The 14,861-nt window shown below is 39.6% G+C and overlaps 2 protein-coding genes across 6 annotated transcripts; both read left to right on the top strand.

Annotated features, from left to right (window-relative positions):
- The first annotated feature begins 5,104 nt into the window (after positions 1-5,104).
- On the top strand, positions 5,105-8,817 carry LOC118402400 (uncharacterized). 3 transcript variants are annotated; one of them, XM_035800571.2, is made up of 2 exons: positions 5,105-5,273; positions 6,121-8,817. In XM_035800571.2, exons 1-2 carry the CDS (start codon positions 5,218-5,220, stop codon positions 6,437-6,439), a joined length of 375 nt encoding a protein of 124 aa, XP_035656464.1. In that variant the 5' UTR covers positions 5,105-5,217; the 3' UTR covers positions 6,440-8,817. The 3 variants fall into 3 exon arrangements, with proteins under 3 accessions (XP_035656464.1, XP_035656463.1, XP_052333309.1); XM_035800570.2 differs by having other exon boundaries at positions 5,107-5,273; positions 6,118-8,817; XM_052477349.1 differs by lacking the exon at positions 5,105-5,273 and adding an exon at positions 5,367-5,754 and having other exon boundaries at positions 6,118-8,817.
- Positions 8,818-9,148: 331 nt separating this feature from the next.
- On the top strand, positions 9,149-14,836 carry LOC118402401 (DET1- and DDB1-associated protein 1-like). Of its 3 annotated transcripts, XM_035800572.2 has the most exons (6): positions 9,185-9,308; positions 9,711-9,749; positions 10,140-10,220; positions 10,451-10,502; positions 12,459-12,520; positions 12,636-14,836. In XM_035800572.2, the coding sequence occupies exons 1-6, from the start codon at positions 9,279-9,281 to the stop codon at positions 12,738-12,740; spliced, it is 369 nt and encodes a 122-aa protein (XP_035656465.1). In that variant the 5' UTR covers positions 9,185-9,278; the 3' UTR covers positions 12,741-14,836. The 3 variants fall into 3 exon arrangements, with proteins under 3 accessions (XP_035656466.1, XP_035656465.1, XP_035656467.1); XM_035800573.2 differs by lacking the exon at positions 9,711-9,749 and having other exon boundaries at positions 9,149-9,308; XM_035800574.2 differs by having other exon boundaries at positions 9,209-9,749.
- Positions 14,837-14,861: the final 25 nt, after the last annotated feature.

The following is a 14,861-nucleotide window of genomic DNA, read 5'->3' as shown; positions in this document are numbered from 1 at the left end:
ATGAGAAAAATCCACTGTGCACATACAATACATTAAATTGACAAGTAGGCTACAATACTAGAAATGCAGGATTTAAAGTATAAAATTGCATTATTCTTAGTCTGTTCTAATGTTACAAAAGATTTCAGAGTCATCAGAAAAGCATCTGCCTGTCAAACTGTTACTGGAGGCCATGAAACGCCCTGACGTTTCAGACCTAAATTATTCTGAAACATGACTCAAAGACAAGGCATAACATTTCATTTAAATTAGCATAAACTAGGCTCACACATGTGTAATAGGATACAGTAGTCTGGCGTAGCCATACTCATTGTTTTCATGTACCCTGAGTGCTCGATGAGGCTAATAGTAGCCCTAATAAAATAATCTTAGAATCTCTGTCATAGGCTATGGGAAATATTTTAATATATGGTAATAAATAAATGCATTAACATACAGTACAAGTCAAAGGTTTGGACACATCTTCTCATTCAAGGGTTTTTATTTTTACTATTCTACAGTAGTCACCCTTTGCCTTGACGACAGCTTTGCACACTCTTGGCATTCTCTCAACCAGCTTCATGAGGTAGTCACTGTAACGTAGACGCTGGGAGTCGGGAAGCAAGTGCAGGTGGTGAATTTAATAATAAACAGAACAAAACAAGAAACACGAGTAGCGTACAGAGATGACAGTCAAGACTGCCTGGGGAATGGAAGTAAGGTAGAGTGACATATAGGGGAGGTAATCAGTGAAGTGATGGAGTCCAGGTGTGCCTAATGATGAATGCCAGGTGCGTGTAATGACTGGTGGTTAGTAAACCGGCGATGTCGAACAGCGGAGGGGACCTGACTGTACCACCACCCCCGAAGCATGGCTCCAGCCGCAGGACGACGGCTAAGATGGAAATCACAGATGTTGGGGCCCAAAGTGTCCTCCACCGGAACTCAACACCCCTCCCAGTCCACCAGGTACTGGTCCAGGGGAGCGAAGGGGTGTCATGGAGGACAGCATCAGCCAGGGGACCAGGAACCACCGGAAGGGAGACATGAAATGAATGTGAGATACGGTAGTCACTGGGATGCTGTAACCTATACGTCACCTCACTGACCTTCCGGAGAACCTTGAGAGGCCCCACAAACCGGGGTTCAGCTTCTTGCAGGGATGGCAGAGTGAGAGATTCTTGGTGGAGAGCCAGGCGCGATCACCAGGATGGAACATGGGCGCCTCACTGCAGTGGTGATCCGCCTGCTCCTTCTGGCGACGGATGGCACGCTGGAGCCTCACTCCAAACCTCTGCATGCCCGACCCAGTCGTCCACCACAAGGGCCTTGGTCTGGCTCAGAATCCATGGAGCCAGGGCCTCGGTCTGGCTCAGATTCCATGGAGCCAGGGCCTCGGTCTGGCTCAGAATCCATGGAGCCAGGGCCGGCTGATAACACAGGACACACAAGGAGTGACGTAACGAATTCTGGGCACATTTTGCCCAGGGAAGAAGGAGAGAGAGAAAAAAAGGACCCACTCCCCATTCCGGTCCAGGTAGTGACTCCTCAGAAACCTCCCCAGCTCCTGGTTAATCCACTCCACCTGCCCGTTGGACTAATGCCGGTACGCAGAAGGGAGGCTGATCATGACCCCCAATTTCTCCATGAAAGCCCTCCATACCTGTGACGTGAATGGGGGGCCACGGTCGGAGACAATGTTCTTTGGAAGACCTGCTGGAACAGTGCCTCAGCAACCTAGAGAAGGGGTATGGAGACCAGAGTGAGGAATAAACCAATAAAGCAATCCAAGCATTTGTGTAAGTTTATCGATCGCTCGACAAAACATTATGTACACTTAGCATCAAGTAGCTTGGTCACGAAAATCAGAAAAGCAATCAAATTAATAATTTACCTTTGACCATCTTCGGATGTTTTCACTCACGAGACTCCCAGTTACACAATAAATGTTCCTTTTGTTCCATAAAGATTATTTTTATATCCAAAATACCTCCGTTTGTTTGTCGTGTTATGTTCAGAAATCCACAGGAAAGAGTGACAACGCAGACAAATTCCAAATAATAGCCGTAATGTCCATAGAAACATGTCAAATGTTTTTTTATAATCAATCCTTGTTTTTAAAATATATAATCGATAATATATCAACCGCAACTGTCTTTATCAGTAGGAGAGGGAGAGGCAATGGATGCCCAAACTCTGTTGCGCGAGCAAAACTCATGCGAACACCTGACGCAATGTTATCTTTCTTTGTGATTTTTCAAAATAAAAGCCTGAAACTATGTCTAAAGACTGTTGACACCTTGAGGAAGCGATAGGAAAAGGAATCTGGTTTATATCCCTTTAAATGGAGTGAAAGCAGGCTATGGAACATGGAGCTTTCAAAATAGAAGCCACTTCCTGGTTTGATTTTCCTCAGGTTTTGCATGCAATATCAGTTCTGTTATAATCACAGACAATATTTTGACCGTTCTGGAAACTTTAGAGTGTTTTATATCCTAATCTGTCAATTCTTTGCATATTCTAGCATCTGGTCCTGAGAAATAGGCTGTTTACTTTGGGAACGTTATTTTTCCAAACATAAAAATAGTGCCCCCTAGCTTCAAGAGGTTAAGACATGAAGGTCAGTCAATGCGGAAAATTTCAAAAACTTTGAAAGTTTCTTCAAGTGCAGTCGCAAAAACCATCAAGCTCTATGATGAAACTGGCTCTCATGAGGATCGCCACAGGAAAGGAAGACCCAGAGTTACCTCTGCTGCAGAGGATAAGTTCATTAGAGTTCAAGTAACAGACACATCTCAACATCAACTGTTCAGAGGAGGCTGCGTGAATCGGGCCTTCGTGGTCAAATTGCAACCAAGAAACCACTACTTAAGGACACCAATAATAAGAAGAGACTTGCTTGGGCCAAGAAATACAAGCAATGGACATTAGACCAGTGGAAATCTGTCCTGGAATCTGGAACTCCAAGACTGTTGGAAAAGCATTTCAGGTGAAGCTTGTTGAGAGAATGCCAAGAGTGTGCAAACTGTCATCAAGGCAACAGGTGGCTACTTTGAATTGAATTGTTTAATACTTTTTTGGTTACCACATGACTCCATATGTGTTATTTCATAGTTTTGATGTCTTCACTATTATTCTACAATGTAAATTTGCAAGGGTTATTGACAACGGAAAATGTGACGATCTCCCAGGCTCCTGAGCATGTGTAGGGACCAGACAGGACACATATTTAGACCAGACACATATTTAGCCCCTTACTTTTGTTGGCACAAATCTACCTCCATACTTCCATTCATTTGTCTGGGTTACTTTCAGACGAGTCCTATTAGTTTTGTCGGACAAACCGTTCGGAAGCACCAGACGTTTTCACGAATATACAGATTTTCAGGATTTCTCACGGTCTGACAAATAGACTTAAGGATTTAACAGAAGAAGGAGGGAGCATTTTGATGAGTGATTTTCAGGTAGTTAATGAGTATTTGTAGTTTATAGGATATTTTTATTTTTCATTCCGCACAGTAGGCGGCTGCGATACAACTTTTGGGATGTAGTCTGCCATAGAACCCCCAATGAATACATTTTTTTAAATGGCCAAAGATTTTTTATAACTAACCCAAGATAGACCAGAGGCTGTCGTTTACAATGGGAGCAAATTAATCATAGGGTGTGTTAGTAGATAGCCAGAAGTACATTTACGAACGCACCCATAGTGGGCAGAGCCAAGCACGCGCTAGTGAGATCATATTGGCAGGTTCTAGCATTTATTAAGTGCTCGTGTGCTATAACAATTGGCCCTTGAATTCCTTCTAAACAACCCATTTTTGTTTTACTTTGGCAATGGCCAAAGTCTACAAAATATAGTCAACTCTGTTTGTTACAGATTCTAGTGTTGGAAACAGAAAACTGTGTGGAGATTGGCAGAATGTCGGCCAAAAATCCAGCTCGCTTCATCTTCTCCAACTGACTGCCACTGGGCTTCCTCTTATCACTTTACAGCTACCCTGGGTACACTCTGACTTCATCATCGACCGTGGAGCATATTTTCTGGACGAGTACTTTTATCACAATCTGAGGGTCCAGATGAGTTTATATCTCCCTTGCCTTGGATGTTCCTCTGTCAGTAACTACAATGGTTGATACTAAATTATTTAACTTCATATGGAGGAATAAACCTCATTATTTAAGAAAAGCGATAATATGTAGCACCCAAGGTGAGGGAGGGTTGAGTGCTCTGGATTTTAAAACCTCTAATATAATATTTAAGATTAAATGGATACAAAACTATTTAAGAAATAAGGATTATATATAACATGTATATAAGGAAACTATGTCAATATGTTACTATTCCCTCTGCTAGAATGTACTGGAATGCAGCCCTAGGACAAGTGAACTGGAACAAAATGTCATTGTTATCTGGTAAATATTGTATATCTAATAAGGTGAAAGAAGTATCATACACACTCATTCATAGAATCTACCCTGTAAAGACCTTTATTATACACAGATTTAAAATAGCTATTGATAACAAATGTGTATTTTGTGATTGTGACCCAGAGACTCTTGACCATTTATTTTGGGACTGCTCTTATGTCAGAATATTTTGATGTGAGTTAGAAGATTTTATTTTAAAAGAAACAACTATTAATGTTAATTTCAAAGTCTCTGATATTATGTTTTTTTTTTTAGCCAAATTATATATTTAACTTTCATTGTTAATTTGTTTATCTTTCATGGATGATTCTTTGTCCATAAAATGAAGTGGGCAGAGAACAAACCCCTTTTCACATTATTTAAGATAATTTCAAAATAATGTTTCAATCCTATCAGCAAATGTAAAAACAAAAAAAGCAATATACACCATAAAAGTATTTAACAAATTGAAAATGAATGTTGATATGTAATACCCCTCCCTGTCTGTTAGGTACATGTACTCTTGTTTGTATATCTGTTTTTTGTATTTGTTGTGTTGGTAATAAAATATTAAAGTAAAATAAAAAAACGCCAATCGGATACTTCATATTTATACATCCGGAATTAAAAAATAATAATAATACATTATACATCCGGTGAAATATTTGGCGAGTATCTGTAAGACACATTTCGATTGGATGAAAAACGCAAGCCAATCATAGCTCTGGATGGAAGGAGGCTATTTCGCAATTCGATTGCGTTCATGGTTTAGAACCTGTGCGTTGATGTTGTTTCAATGTCAGTGAAAGAACGTGAATATTATATATAATGAATACTATAAGGTCGTCGGTTTACCGGTTTCATGGAGTGATATGTTCCACTAGGTAATTGCGTTCCTCAAATTACTATAAAATGGAATGCTTGAGAAGTCATGGCAAGGTATTTTGAGGTTCAACCTCGGCAAACTAGCGCTAGCTAGGCTACCTCCGGATATGTACACCTCAACAGTACATTCTTGGGCTAGATCTGTACCTAAATGATGCTGCAGCAGTTGTTGCAGGCTATCTTTGCGCGTTTGATTGTGGCTTCGACTCTTAACGAAGCTAGTTTAATTACACCCACCACTCCATATCAAATACGTTGATTTAATCAGGCTGTTCATTTTCATCAAAAGCCAAGTATGTTGAATAAAATGTTAATTTGAACTTACTATCATTTAATACGCCTGTCCAGATGCAGGTGTTGAATTGGAATTTAGAAATTGCTCCATTACTATTTTTTTTAATGAAGTAATTTAACGATGTGCACACCGCCAGCTTCTCTATTTCAAAACACCCACCTGGTTCATTGTTTGAGACCGGTATAGTAAGTTAAAATGATTATTTTTCTCAACATTCTGGCTTGTTAGGAACATTTACATGATTTTGCACGCCAATGTTTCAGTCTGTATATACCAATTAATTGTGAATTACAACCTGATAAATCAGACATATTGCCTGCTTGTATTTTCCTTCCAATGATTGAACTTTGAGTGAACTAGCTATCCATGAACACATTCTAACTAACCCTTATGACCAAGTCTGCTTTAAAAAGCCAACTAAGCTAGCTAGTTATAAACTTTCACAAACCAACAGTCATATTGTCCTAAAGCTTGAATGCCTTAGCACTCTGCTGAATAGTTTACATGGTTAAATCATGAAACTGACATTTCATACTCTTGATGTCCAGCAGGAATTTCGCACTAGAGCTTCCAGGATCCAGTGTCGCCCAGCCGCGATCACTAAGTGGTTGGGTTCTGTCCTGGGCCAGTGTACCTCCCCTGACCTCTCGGTGTGGTCCTCTCACATCACAGGCAGAGGGGGCAGGAGTGTTCCAGCAACTCCCCTGGCACCACCAGCAGGTTCGCACAAGGAAGCGGGGCACAGAGTACCAGCCCAAGAATATAAAGCGGAAGCGGACCCACGGCTGGATCAAGAGGATCAGCACACAGGGTGGCATCGAGGTGATTCTCCGTAGGATGCTAAAAGGACGGAAATCCCTCTCGCACTAACCACCCAATGGACTATTTTGTCAGTAAACTTATCGAAGTTGTGATGCAAAGGTGCCCAGGTTTTACTACCATGTGGAAGATGCCCCAAAAGATAGGCACGAAACATGGCAATGCCTTCCAATTATGTAGGCAACACCATGCACATTTACATTAAAACATTCCAAACAAGTAAGAATGTTGAATAAACTTAATTGAACTTACTCTGTTGATTGTCTATTGTGTTGGTAGAAATTTTAGACAACATATCCACAGGAAAGTATTATTAACCTGACTTTGAAACGTCAGTCTGTGTGTAGCAATCAAGATTTGTTTGCTCATGACCAAAGGCACATGCACAAGATGGAAGTACATCCACGTGATGCATGCATGTAACCAACGTCTACATGGTTTTTCGCATATTCCAGGAGATATACATTTCAACGGCAGTACCTGCGCTCTAAAAAGTGGGGTAAACAACTTTCCTTTGTATATTTTGTCAAAAATGTTGAGTGGCTGAAGCACCAACCACACAGACAACCAGTAGAATAAATTCAGATGTCATTTTATTCAACATTCTGGCTTGTAAGGAAAACTTGATGATTTCACATAAAAGTCTGATTTATTAGGCACCTGCAGACTTGTTGGTACATTTTTGTGTAGAGCTGGATGTCTTGAGTTATTGGATATGTGAAGGCAGCAGTCAGTGTGGCGGTCAGTGTTATTTAAGATTAGGGAGGAAGCAAAACATTAATGAGCGTGGCCTTATTTCTATTACTGTTGGATGACTCATTCATATTCCATTCACCCAGTTCAGTGAAACAGCGATAGCTTTAGGCTAAACATCATGAGGTTGCACAACCTAGCCTATGAATGAAAGTTTACAATGTAGGTGCACACAGGTCGAGAGAAAAATTTGACGTGACAGTGACACACCTTGCACACTCTTGCCTGCATCTAGCCGATATAGGGTGTAGTCATTAGTCCAACAGTTTCAAACGAGTTTCTAATGAACAAATTCAGTTATGTTTATCCCCTTTCCGTTTTTCAACAGAATAAATACACCCTGATCACACGTAAACACAGTTCACTTTCATAGCAGCCACGTTGTATTCGTTCTCTCATCTATACACTCTCCTCTCACCTTTTCCCTTCACATCAGCCAAAAAAAACCTTTCCAAACCAAACCATATAACCACTACACACAGCCTACATCTTTGTCACCATATTAGCTAAAGTAACATCATAGTCAAAATAGCTAATAGAACTAACACATTAGTAAACCCGCTACAATCATTCAGTAATGTTACAGTGTAACAGGAAAAGGTAAGCAGTCTAGCACTTACACTGGCGGGCCACGGTGGCAATAAATTAGTCAAACCAAAAGCTTATCTTGACTTTGAAGAGTTGTGTTGGATAGTCATAGCCAGCTAGCTAACGTAGCATCCCACTGTTTGAGTAGGCTAAACTAGCTAGCAGCATTTTCTAGCTAAGTAAGTGAAATTGAAAGTGAAAACAATTGACAATCTCTCTCTTGCTTCTTCATTTTGGAAGAAATACATTGTTCAAAATGGTTTAACTATTGTCTTTCTCTGTCTTTGAGTCAACTACTCACCACGTTATGCACTGCAGTGCTAGCTAGCTGTAGCTTATGATTTCAGTACTAGATTTATTCCCTGATCCTTTGATTGGGTGAACAACATGTCAGTTCATGCTGCAAGAGCTCTGATAGGTTGGAGGAAGTCCTCCAGAGGTTGTCGTAATTACTGTGTAAGTCTATGGAAAGGGGTGAGAACCATGAGCCTCGTAGGTTTTGTATTGGAGTCAGTGTACCCAGAGGAAGATGGAAGCTAGCTGTCCTCCGGCTAGACCGTGGTGCTATCCTACAGATTGTTGTTGAGGCTACTGTAGACCTTCATTGCGAAACAGTATGTTTTAATAAATTATTTGGTGAGGTGAAAATATTTAGTATTTTATCAAAAAAGCATAACTTTTTATATGTTTTACAGTTTTTATTTTAATGAATTTCACTGAGGAGGATGGTCCTTCCCTTCATCCTATGAGTAGCCTCTACTGGAAGGAAGATGAATTTGCAGATGTATTTGACCATGAAATGGATTCTCAATGTCTTGCTCATCTATTTCAGACTCAATCTTGGATAGGCTTGGTAGGTTGGTGCAGTAAGTCAATTTAGCTTAAATGGCTTAGGGAATCAACTGTGACAAAAGTCGTTTTACTTATGCACCTGTCAACATGCAGTGGTGCGGTTGAACTAGTTCCTGAATTTGAATATTGGACTTTTAATATGTAAGTGCTGGGATATAAGCATCTGTGCTGCTTGTGTAAGCTATTTAGTTGCTGCGAAAATAAACACATCTTCGGATCTTCATACCATGCTGATACACAGTTGTAATTCAAGTTTGTGTCTTGCTAAAAAAAAAAGCACTGTGTTTCGGGGGGAATAAGCATTTTTATTAGCATGAGTGAGTGTTGTTGGTTGAAATCAGTGGGGTTGGAGATGATGGAAGATCAGAAAACCATGGTTAACATATTTTATATCTCAATGTCTGTGTTAATATCTCCTTGTAAAAATAACTTCACAAACTTTGATACTGAATAACAAGGTATTTGTGTGCCATGGCTCGCGACTGCTTATCGCTGCCTCTCCGCCATCAAATCACGTGACGGGATCTGGAGCCCCTCTTCCTATTGGTGTGCTGGTTTCTCGTGTAAAAATTAGTGACCCAATGAGCATTGTCCTTTTTACGACCGTCTATCCTCTCCTGTAGCCAATGGAGCACCAGTCAAGAAGAAGAACGCCCACACACGGACGAGCAACAAATATGGAGTATATGGAATTGTTATGCTAACTTGCGTGCTCTACAGCCATCAAGTATGCTTGATTATTCGATTCAACATAGTTTGATTATCTCAAACCTAATGTCACAAAAAAAAAAACATATCATTATTTGATTGTGTCATAGTCAACCCGAACTTGTAAACAACCAGCGGTTTCTTAGCTACGACAAAACACTGTCTAGTAGCAAGCTAGCTAACGTTAGTGAGTTGATAGATAGATATAACGGGTTGTCTCGTTAGCAAACTGGTGTTCTTGCTATCTTATATAATCCTTGTAAATGACTAAGAATTGATGCACACATTCCTTGTACTTTGTGTAATCTTGAATATTTCAGACAGCCAACGCTATACAGCGTATTTTGCTTTTAATTACGCTAGTAAACTACGCAGGTTCGTGTTACTGTCGCTAACATTTTCCACGCGCATCATCTTTTAGTCTGTTGTCTTTCTGTGGTATAAAGCCACCATGGATAAGGTAACGTCTTTTCCTTTTATATCGCTTTCAAGCTAAAAAATATTATGTTTACAGTTGACTGCTAGCTAACTAAGTTACCCTGTTTTGACTATGAACTAGTTCAATTTTGGCCCTGTGTTTACTTGGCTTAGCTAACATAATATGACAGCTAGAAAAAATACAGTTTAATATTATATGCTTAACGTTATGTTGTCCCTTGATAGCTAGTTATCTAATGTATTATCTAGTTAGCTAGGCCAATGTCATTTAGGTAGGTACAGCAATTGTTCAGTTGGCTACCCAGGAAGATATTTCCCAATCCCAATGTTCAGAATTTAAGTATCCTAAAAAGCTAGAGTAACGTCAGTCAGCTAGGTTAATTTCTCACATTTTGCAATCTTTCCTAAACAGGCAGAGTTTTTAAAAGGACTACCTGTCTACAACAAAAGCAATTTCAGCAGATTTCATGCAGACTCTGTCTGCAAAGCGTCAGTAAGTGTCTTCCTGCCCTTCGTTCTGTATGTCAACGAAATTCCAAATTAATGTGATTGTTTTAACCTGAGGGCATGAATTGCTAATGGGTCAACCTAGATATTGAATTTAAGTGCCAAACAATGCATATTGTAATTGGACTTTATATTTCTCGCCTGTTATTTGGGTTAGTCAGTTAGTGGTCACATACTTGATTTAGACTTCATCACCTATTTCTGTCTGTCTTTCAGAACCGGAGGCCCTCTGTGTATCTCCCAACTCGGGAGTATCCATCAGAACAGAGTGAGTGTCCCATCAGATTCAAATTATACTCTGTTCTCACAGTATATGCGTGCTAGTGTGTACTTCTGATCTGAATATTGTGTAGTTTGACCGATAAAGGTTAACATTATTGATTAGCCTGAAGACCCAACGTTGAATTGCATTGGATTCAATAGAAGGATAGTTTAACTTTACTGGTTGTCCACGTGGTTGGTCCTTTTGCAGGTATGAATGTGAGACAATACATCCACAGGAAAGTATACTTACATCAACTTTTCAAAGCGCTGACAGTGTGTTCAGATTTACGATCACCTGAAGCATGCACAGAAAGAACCATGTATACACGTGCACGAGCTCGGAAAGTATACACGTGTCTCGTGCATTTATTGTTATCACCTGTAATGCATGCTTCAGGTGATAGTAATCTGAACACATTACCAGCGGTTGAAAAGTTGACTTAATTATACTTTCCTGTTGATATATTGTCTCTCATTCCTACCTGCAAAAGGACATGGACAACCAGCAAAGTAAGTTGAACTCATTTTATTCAACATTCTGTCTTGTAGAGGATACTTTCCTGATCCAAATGCTCATTGGTATACAGTGCCTGTGAAAAGTTTGGACACACCTACTCATTTAAGGGTTTTTCTTCTTTAAAAAAAAAAATATTTTCTTCATTGTAGAATAATAGTGAAGACATCACAACTATGAAATAACACACATGGAATCATGTAGTAACCAAAAAAGTGTTAAACAAATCAACATATATATTGAGATTCTTCAAAGTAACCACCCTTTGCCTTGATGACAGCTTTGCACACTCTTGGCATTCTCTCAACCAGCTTCACCTGGAATGATTTTTCAACAGTCTTGAAGGAGTTCCCCCATATGCTGAGCACTTGTTGGCTGCTTTTCCTTCATTCCAAAGTCCAACTCATCCCAAACCATCTCAATTGGGTTGAGGTCGGGTGATTGTGGAGGACATGTCATCTGATGCATCACACCTCCTTGGTCAAATTGCCCTTACACAGCCTGGAGGTGTGTTTTGGGTCATTATCCTGTTGAAAAACAAATGATTGTCACATTAAGCGCAAACCAGATGGGATGGCGTATCACTGAAGAATGCTGTGGTAGTTATGCTGGTTAAGTGTGTCTTGAATTTTAAATAAATTACCTGCAGTGTCACCAGCAAAGCACCATCACACCTCCTCTATCTCCTCCTTTCTTGACATTTTCCGAATTGACTGACCTTCACGTCTTCAAGTAATGATTTCTCTTTGCTTATTTGAGCTGTTCTTGCCATAATTTGGACTTGGTCTTTTATCAAATAGGGCTCTCTTCTGTATACCACCCATACGTTGTCACAACACAACTGCTTGGCTCAAATACATTAAGAAGGAAAGAAATTCCACAAATGAACTTGTAACAATGCACAGCTGTTAATTGAAATGCATTACAGGTGACTACCTAATGAAGCTGGTTGAGAGAATGCCAAGAGTGTGCAAAGCTTTCATCAAGGCAAAGGGTGGCTATTTTGAAGAATGTCAAATATAAATATATTTTGATTTGTTTAACAGTTTTTTTTTTTTGGTTACTGCATGATGCCATATGTGTTATTTCATAGTTTTGATGTCTTCATTATTATTCCACCATATAGAAAATAGTCAAAAATTAAGAAAAACCCTAGAATGAGTAGGTTTGTCCAAACTTTTGACTGGTACTGTAATTGAAATGGCCACCTGTGTAATCTGTGCCATACAAATTCTGAACATCAGCAGATGACACTGCTTTATGCATATATTCCAATTCCGGTATACAAGTGTGTTATTTGCTGACCCAGCAAAATGTATTACAGTATAGTACAAATAAAGAAACACAATTTGAATGAGTAGGTGTGTCCAACTTTTGACTGTTACTGTACATTCTCTTGTGATTTATATTGTTTTTTTTTTGTTATCTGATATTTTTTCTTCTAAGTCATTGTCACAGAGAAGACAAATATCCTATTGAGATATCTTCACCAACAGTGGGACAAAAAGGTAAAATATTGGGAAAGTTAATAATGCTTGTTTCTTCACACGATATAGACACTGTATTGCGGTTTACTGTAGGTCGGCTAGTTTTCCAACCCCTCTCTGTATTTTGTCTCGACAGAATGCGGCCAAAAAGCGGGAGCAGGAGCAAGCGGAGGGGGAGAACACTGCACCCCCGCGGAAAATTGCCAGAACCGACAGTCGGGAATTAAATGAGGACTCATAGAGTGCTGTACACACACACAACTACAGATAAAGAAGCACACAGGCAAAGTTGCATTTGACAGACAAGACATACCACTTCCTACATCGTACAACATGATCTTGGAATGTTGACAGTCTTTTGTATTTTATTTACTTTAACATTTTTTTTCTTTCCCCTTAACAGTCCTTTTTTAAGTCTTCGATTGGCACATAGCTGAAAAGCTCTGTCTTCATAACAATAACATTACCTCCTCCACCCTAGAACTCATATTTAATTTCCCCTTAGCGGTCCTTTTTTAAGTCTTCGATTGGCACATAGCTGAAAAGCTCTGTCTTCATAACAATAACATTACCTCCTCCACCCTAGGACTCATATTTAGTTGTTGCTTGCCCATGTTTTCACGTGAGGAGCATTTTCAGTTTGCTCTCATTAGTTTACATTGTACTATATGTGTATTTTGACCTGCATGATTTACAGTCATGTCCATTTAATCAAGTAGGTTCTATGCCATTTTATGTACATCATTCTGGGCTTGGAGTAAATAGAATATTGTCTCCACAGTAAATAGAATATTGTCTCCACAGTAAATAGAATATTGTCTCCACAGTAAATAGAATATTGTCTCCACAGCCTCTTATTTTAGTTTGAGATAAATACGATGACGGCGGTATACCATAACACTGAAGGATGCTTGTGAGATCCCCAACAATTATTACAGTTACTGAAAAGGGAAGACTGTGTATAGACTTAAGATTGAATTCGTCTCAGGTTGTTATGGGGAATGCTGCCTCAGAAGGCTGCATTCCTGAAAGTTTTGACGTCTCCTAGTTTGAGTGATTGAATTGCCTTAATGGAAACGTTTCTTGATCAATTAAGGACCCTCCTTCTGTTTACATTGTGACAACAGTGGAGGAAATGCACACACACTGTTGAGTTAACGAGGGGATTAATGGTATGAATATGGAGGATGCTCCCACAGGTTCATATTGGGGCAAACCCTTTTACAGTACAAAAACAGACCAATTTTGCAGAACCACACGATGCTCGATGTTTGTCAATGTGCATAAACGCTGTTTTCTCGTAGACGTGCCACAATCTACCACTAGCAGCTAGATTGTCGTCACATCTAGAAAAGTTATCTTGATGCAGATACGTTTCTGGATAGTATAGGGAAGTGGACTTACCTGACTGTTAACATGGCATGGCTCCACAAGTAAAAGCATAGCAACTTAGCTCAGTCGATCTGTGTGAACCTATAGGATACGCCTTGCTAAAAGGACTTAAGTCAATATGTGGGGTAAATGTGCCATTCAGGTGTATAGAATCTTGTCTCAAAAGTAACCAGCTGATGTTAAACTGTTAATGTGGGGCATAGTTTGACAAATGTAAATACTAAAATGGGGCGTATTGTTCCTGATATGCTCTCTATATCCCTCTGTTGCTATTTACAATGATCTGGTAGTGTAGTTGTGAATCCTGTCAAACTATGGGCTGTGTATACATGGTTTGTTTCCTTAGACCATTATCAGGTAATAGTTTAAGGACTCGCAGTGTCCAGAACCTTTCGATCATTAGATAATCATATCTTACCTGAAACAGTCACACTTCATTCTTGTTTGAAAGCATGTACAGTATAAACTCTGCAGGCCATATGATTTAGGTGGCGTCGGCTCATCTTGTTTGAGGTGATCTTGAGGCTGGCTGACGATCAGCTACCATTATGTTCCTTGGTGATGCTAGCTGTCTACATGTGTTCATGTTGAGAATTCTTTCCACAGGTAGACAAGTGTTGTTTTTTTGTTGTTTTTTGATAAAGTAAGTTAACCTTAATAGACATTGTGTGCTCTGATTTAAACTGTGAATGTGGGGCCTGGCACATTCACAGTTAAAAATCACAGCACACAATGTCTATTAAGGTCATCGCGCTGTTTACTATTGAGAATTGAACGGAGGAGTGCTTCATCTTACGGTATAAAAACACATTCTCAACATTAACACGGAGACAGCTCGTACCACCAAGGAACAGAATGGTAGCTGATCGTCAGCTAGACTGAATTCATATGGAAATGACCCTCTGAAAAGATGTTATCAATAAAGTTACCTGGGTATTGTGTTGATTTGCTTGTGAATGTTTATTTCTAC

The sequence above is a fragment of the Oncorhynchus keta genome, chromosome 23, assembly GCF_023373465.1.
Source record: "Oncorhynchus keta strain PuntledgeMale-10-30-2019 chromosome 23, Oket_V2, whole genome shotgun sequence".
Lineage (NCBI taxonomy): Eukaryota > Metazoa > Chordata > Actinopteri > Salmoniformes > Salmonidae > Oncorhynchus > Oncorhynchus keta.
The sequence above is the reverse complement of the archived record's forward strand: the minus strand, read 5'-3'. Positions and strand labels throughout refer to the sequence as shown.

Excerpts from the sequence above, each read along its gene's own strand:
- LOC118402401 (XM_035800572.2), top strand. The coding sequence starts at position 9,279 with ATGCTAACTTGCGTGCTCTACAGCCATCAA. Across the intron at positions 9,309-9,710 it reads GCGTGCTCTACAGCCATCAA|TCTGTTGTCTTTCTGTGGTA; the intron begins GTATGCTTGATT and ends ATCATCTTTTAG. Across the intron at positions 12,521-12,635 it reads ACCAACAGTGGGACAAAAAG|AATGCGGCCAAAAAGCGGGA; the intron begins GTAAAATATTGG and ends TTGTCTCGACAG.
- LOC118402400 (XM_052477349.1), top strand. The coding sequence starts at position 5,690 with ATGTGCACACCGCCAGCTTCTCTATTTCAAAACACCCACCTGGTTCAT. Across the intron at positions 5,755-6,117 it reads CATTGTTTGAGACCGGTATA|CAGGAATTTCGCACTAGAGC; the intron begins GTAAGTTAAAAT and ends CTTGATGTCCAG.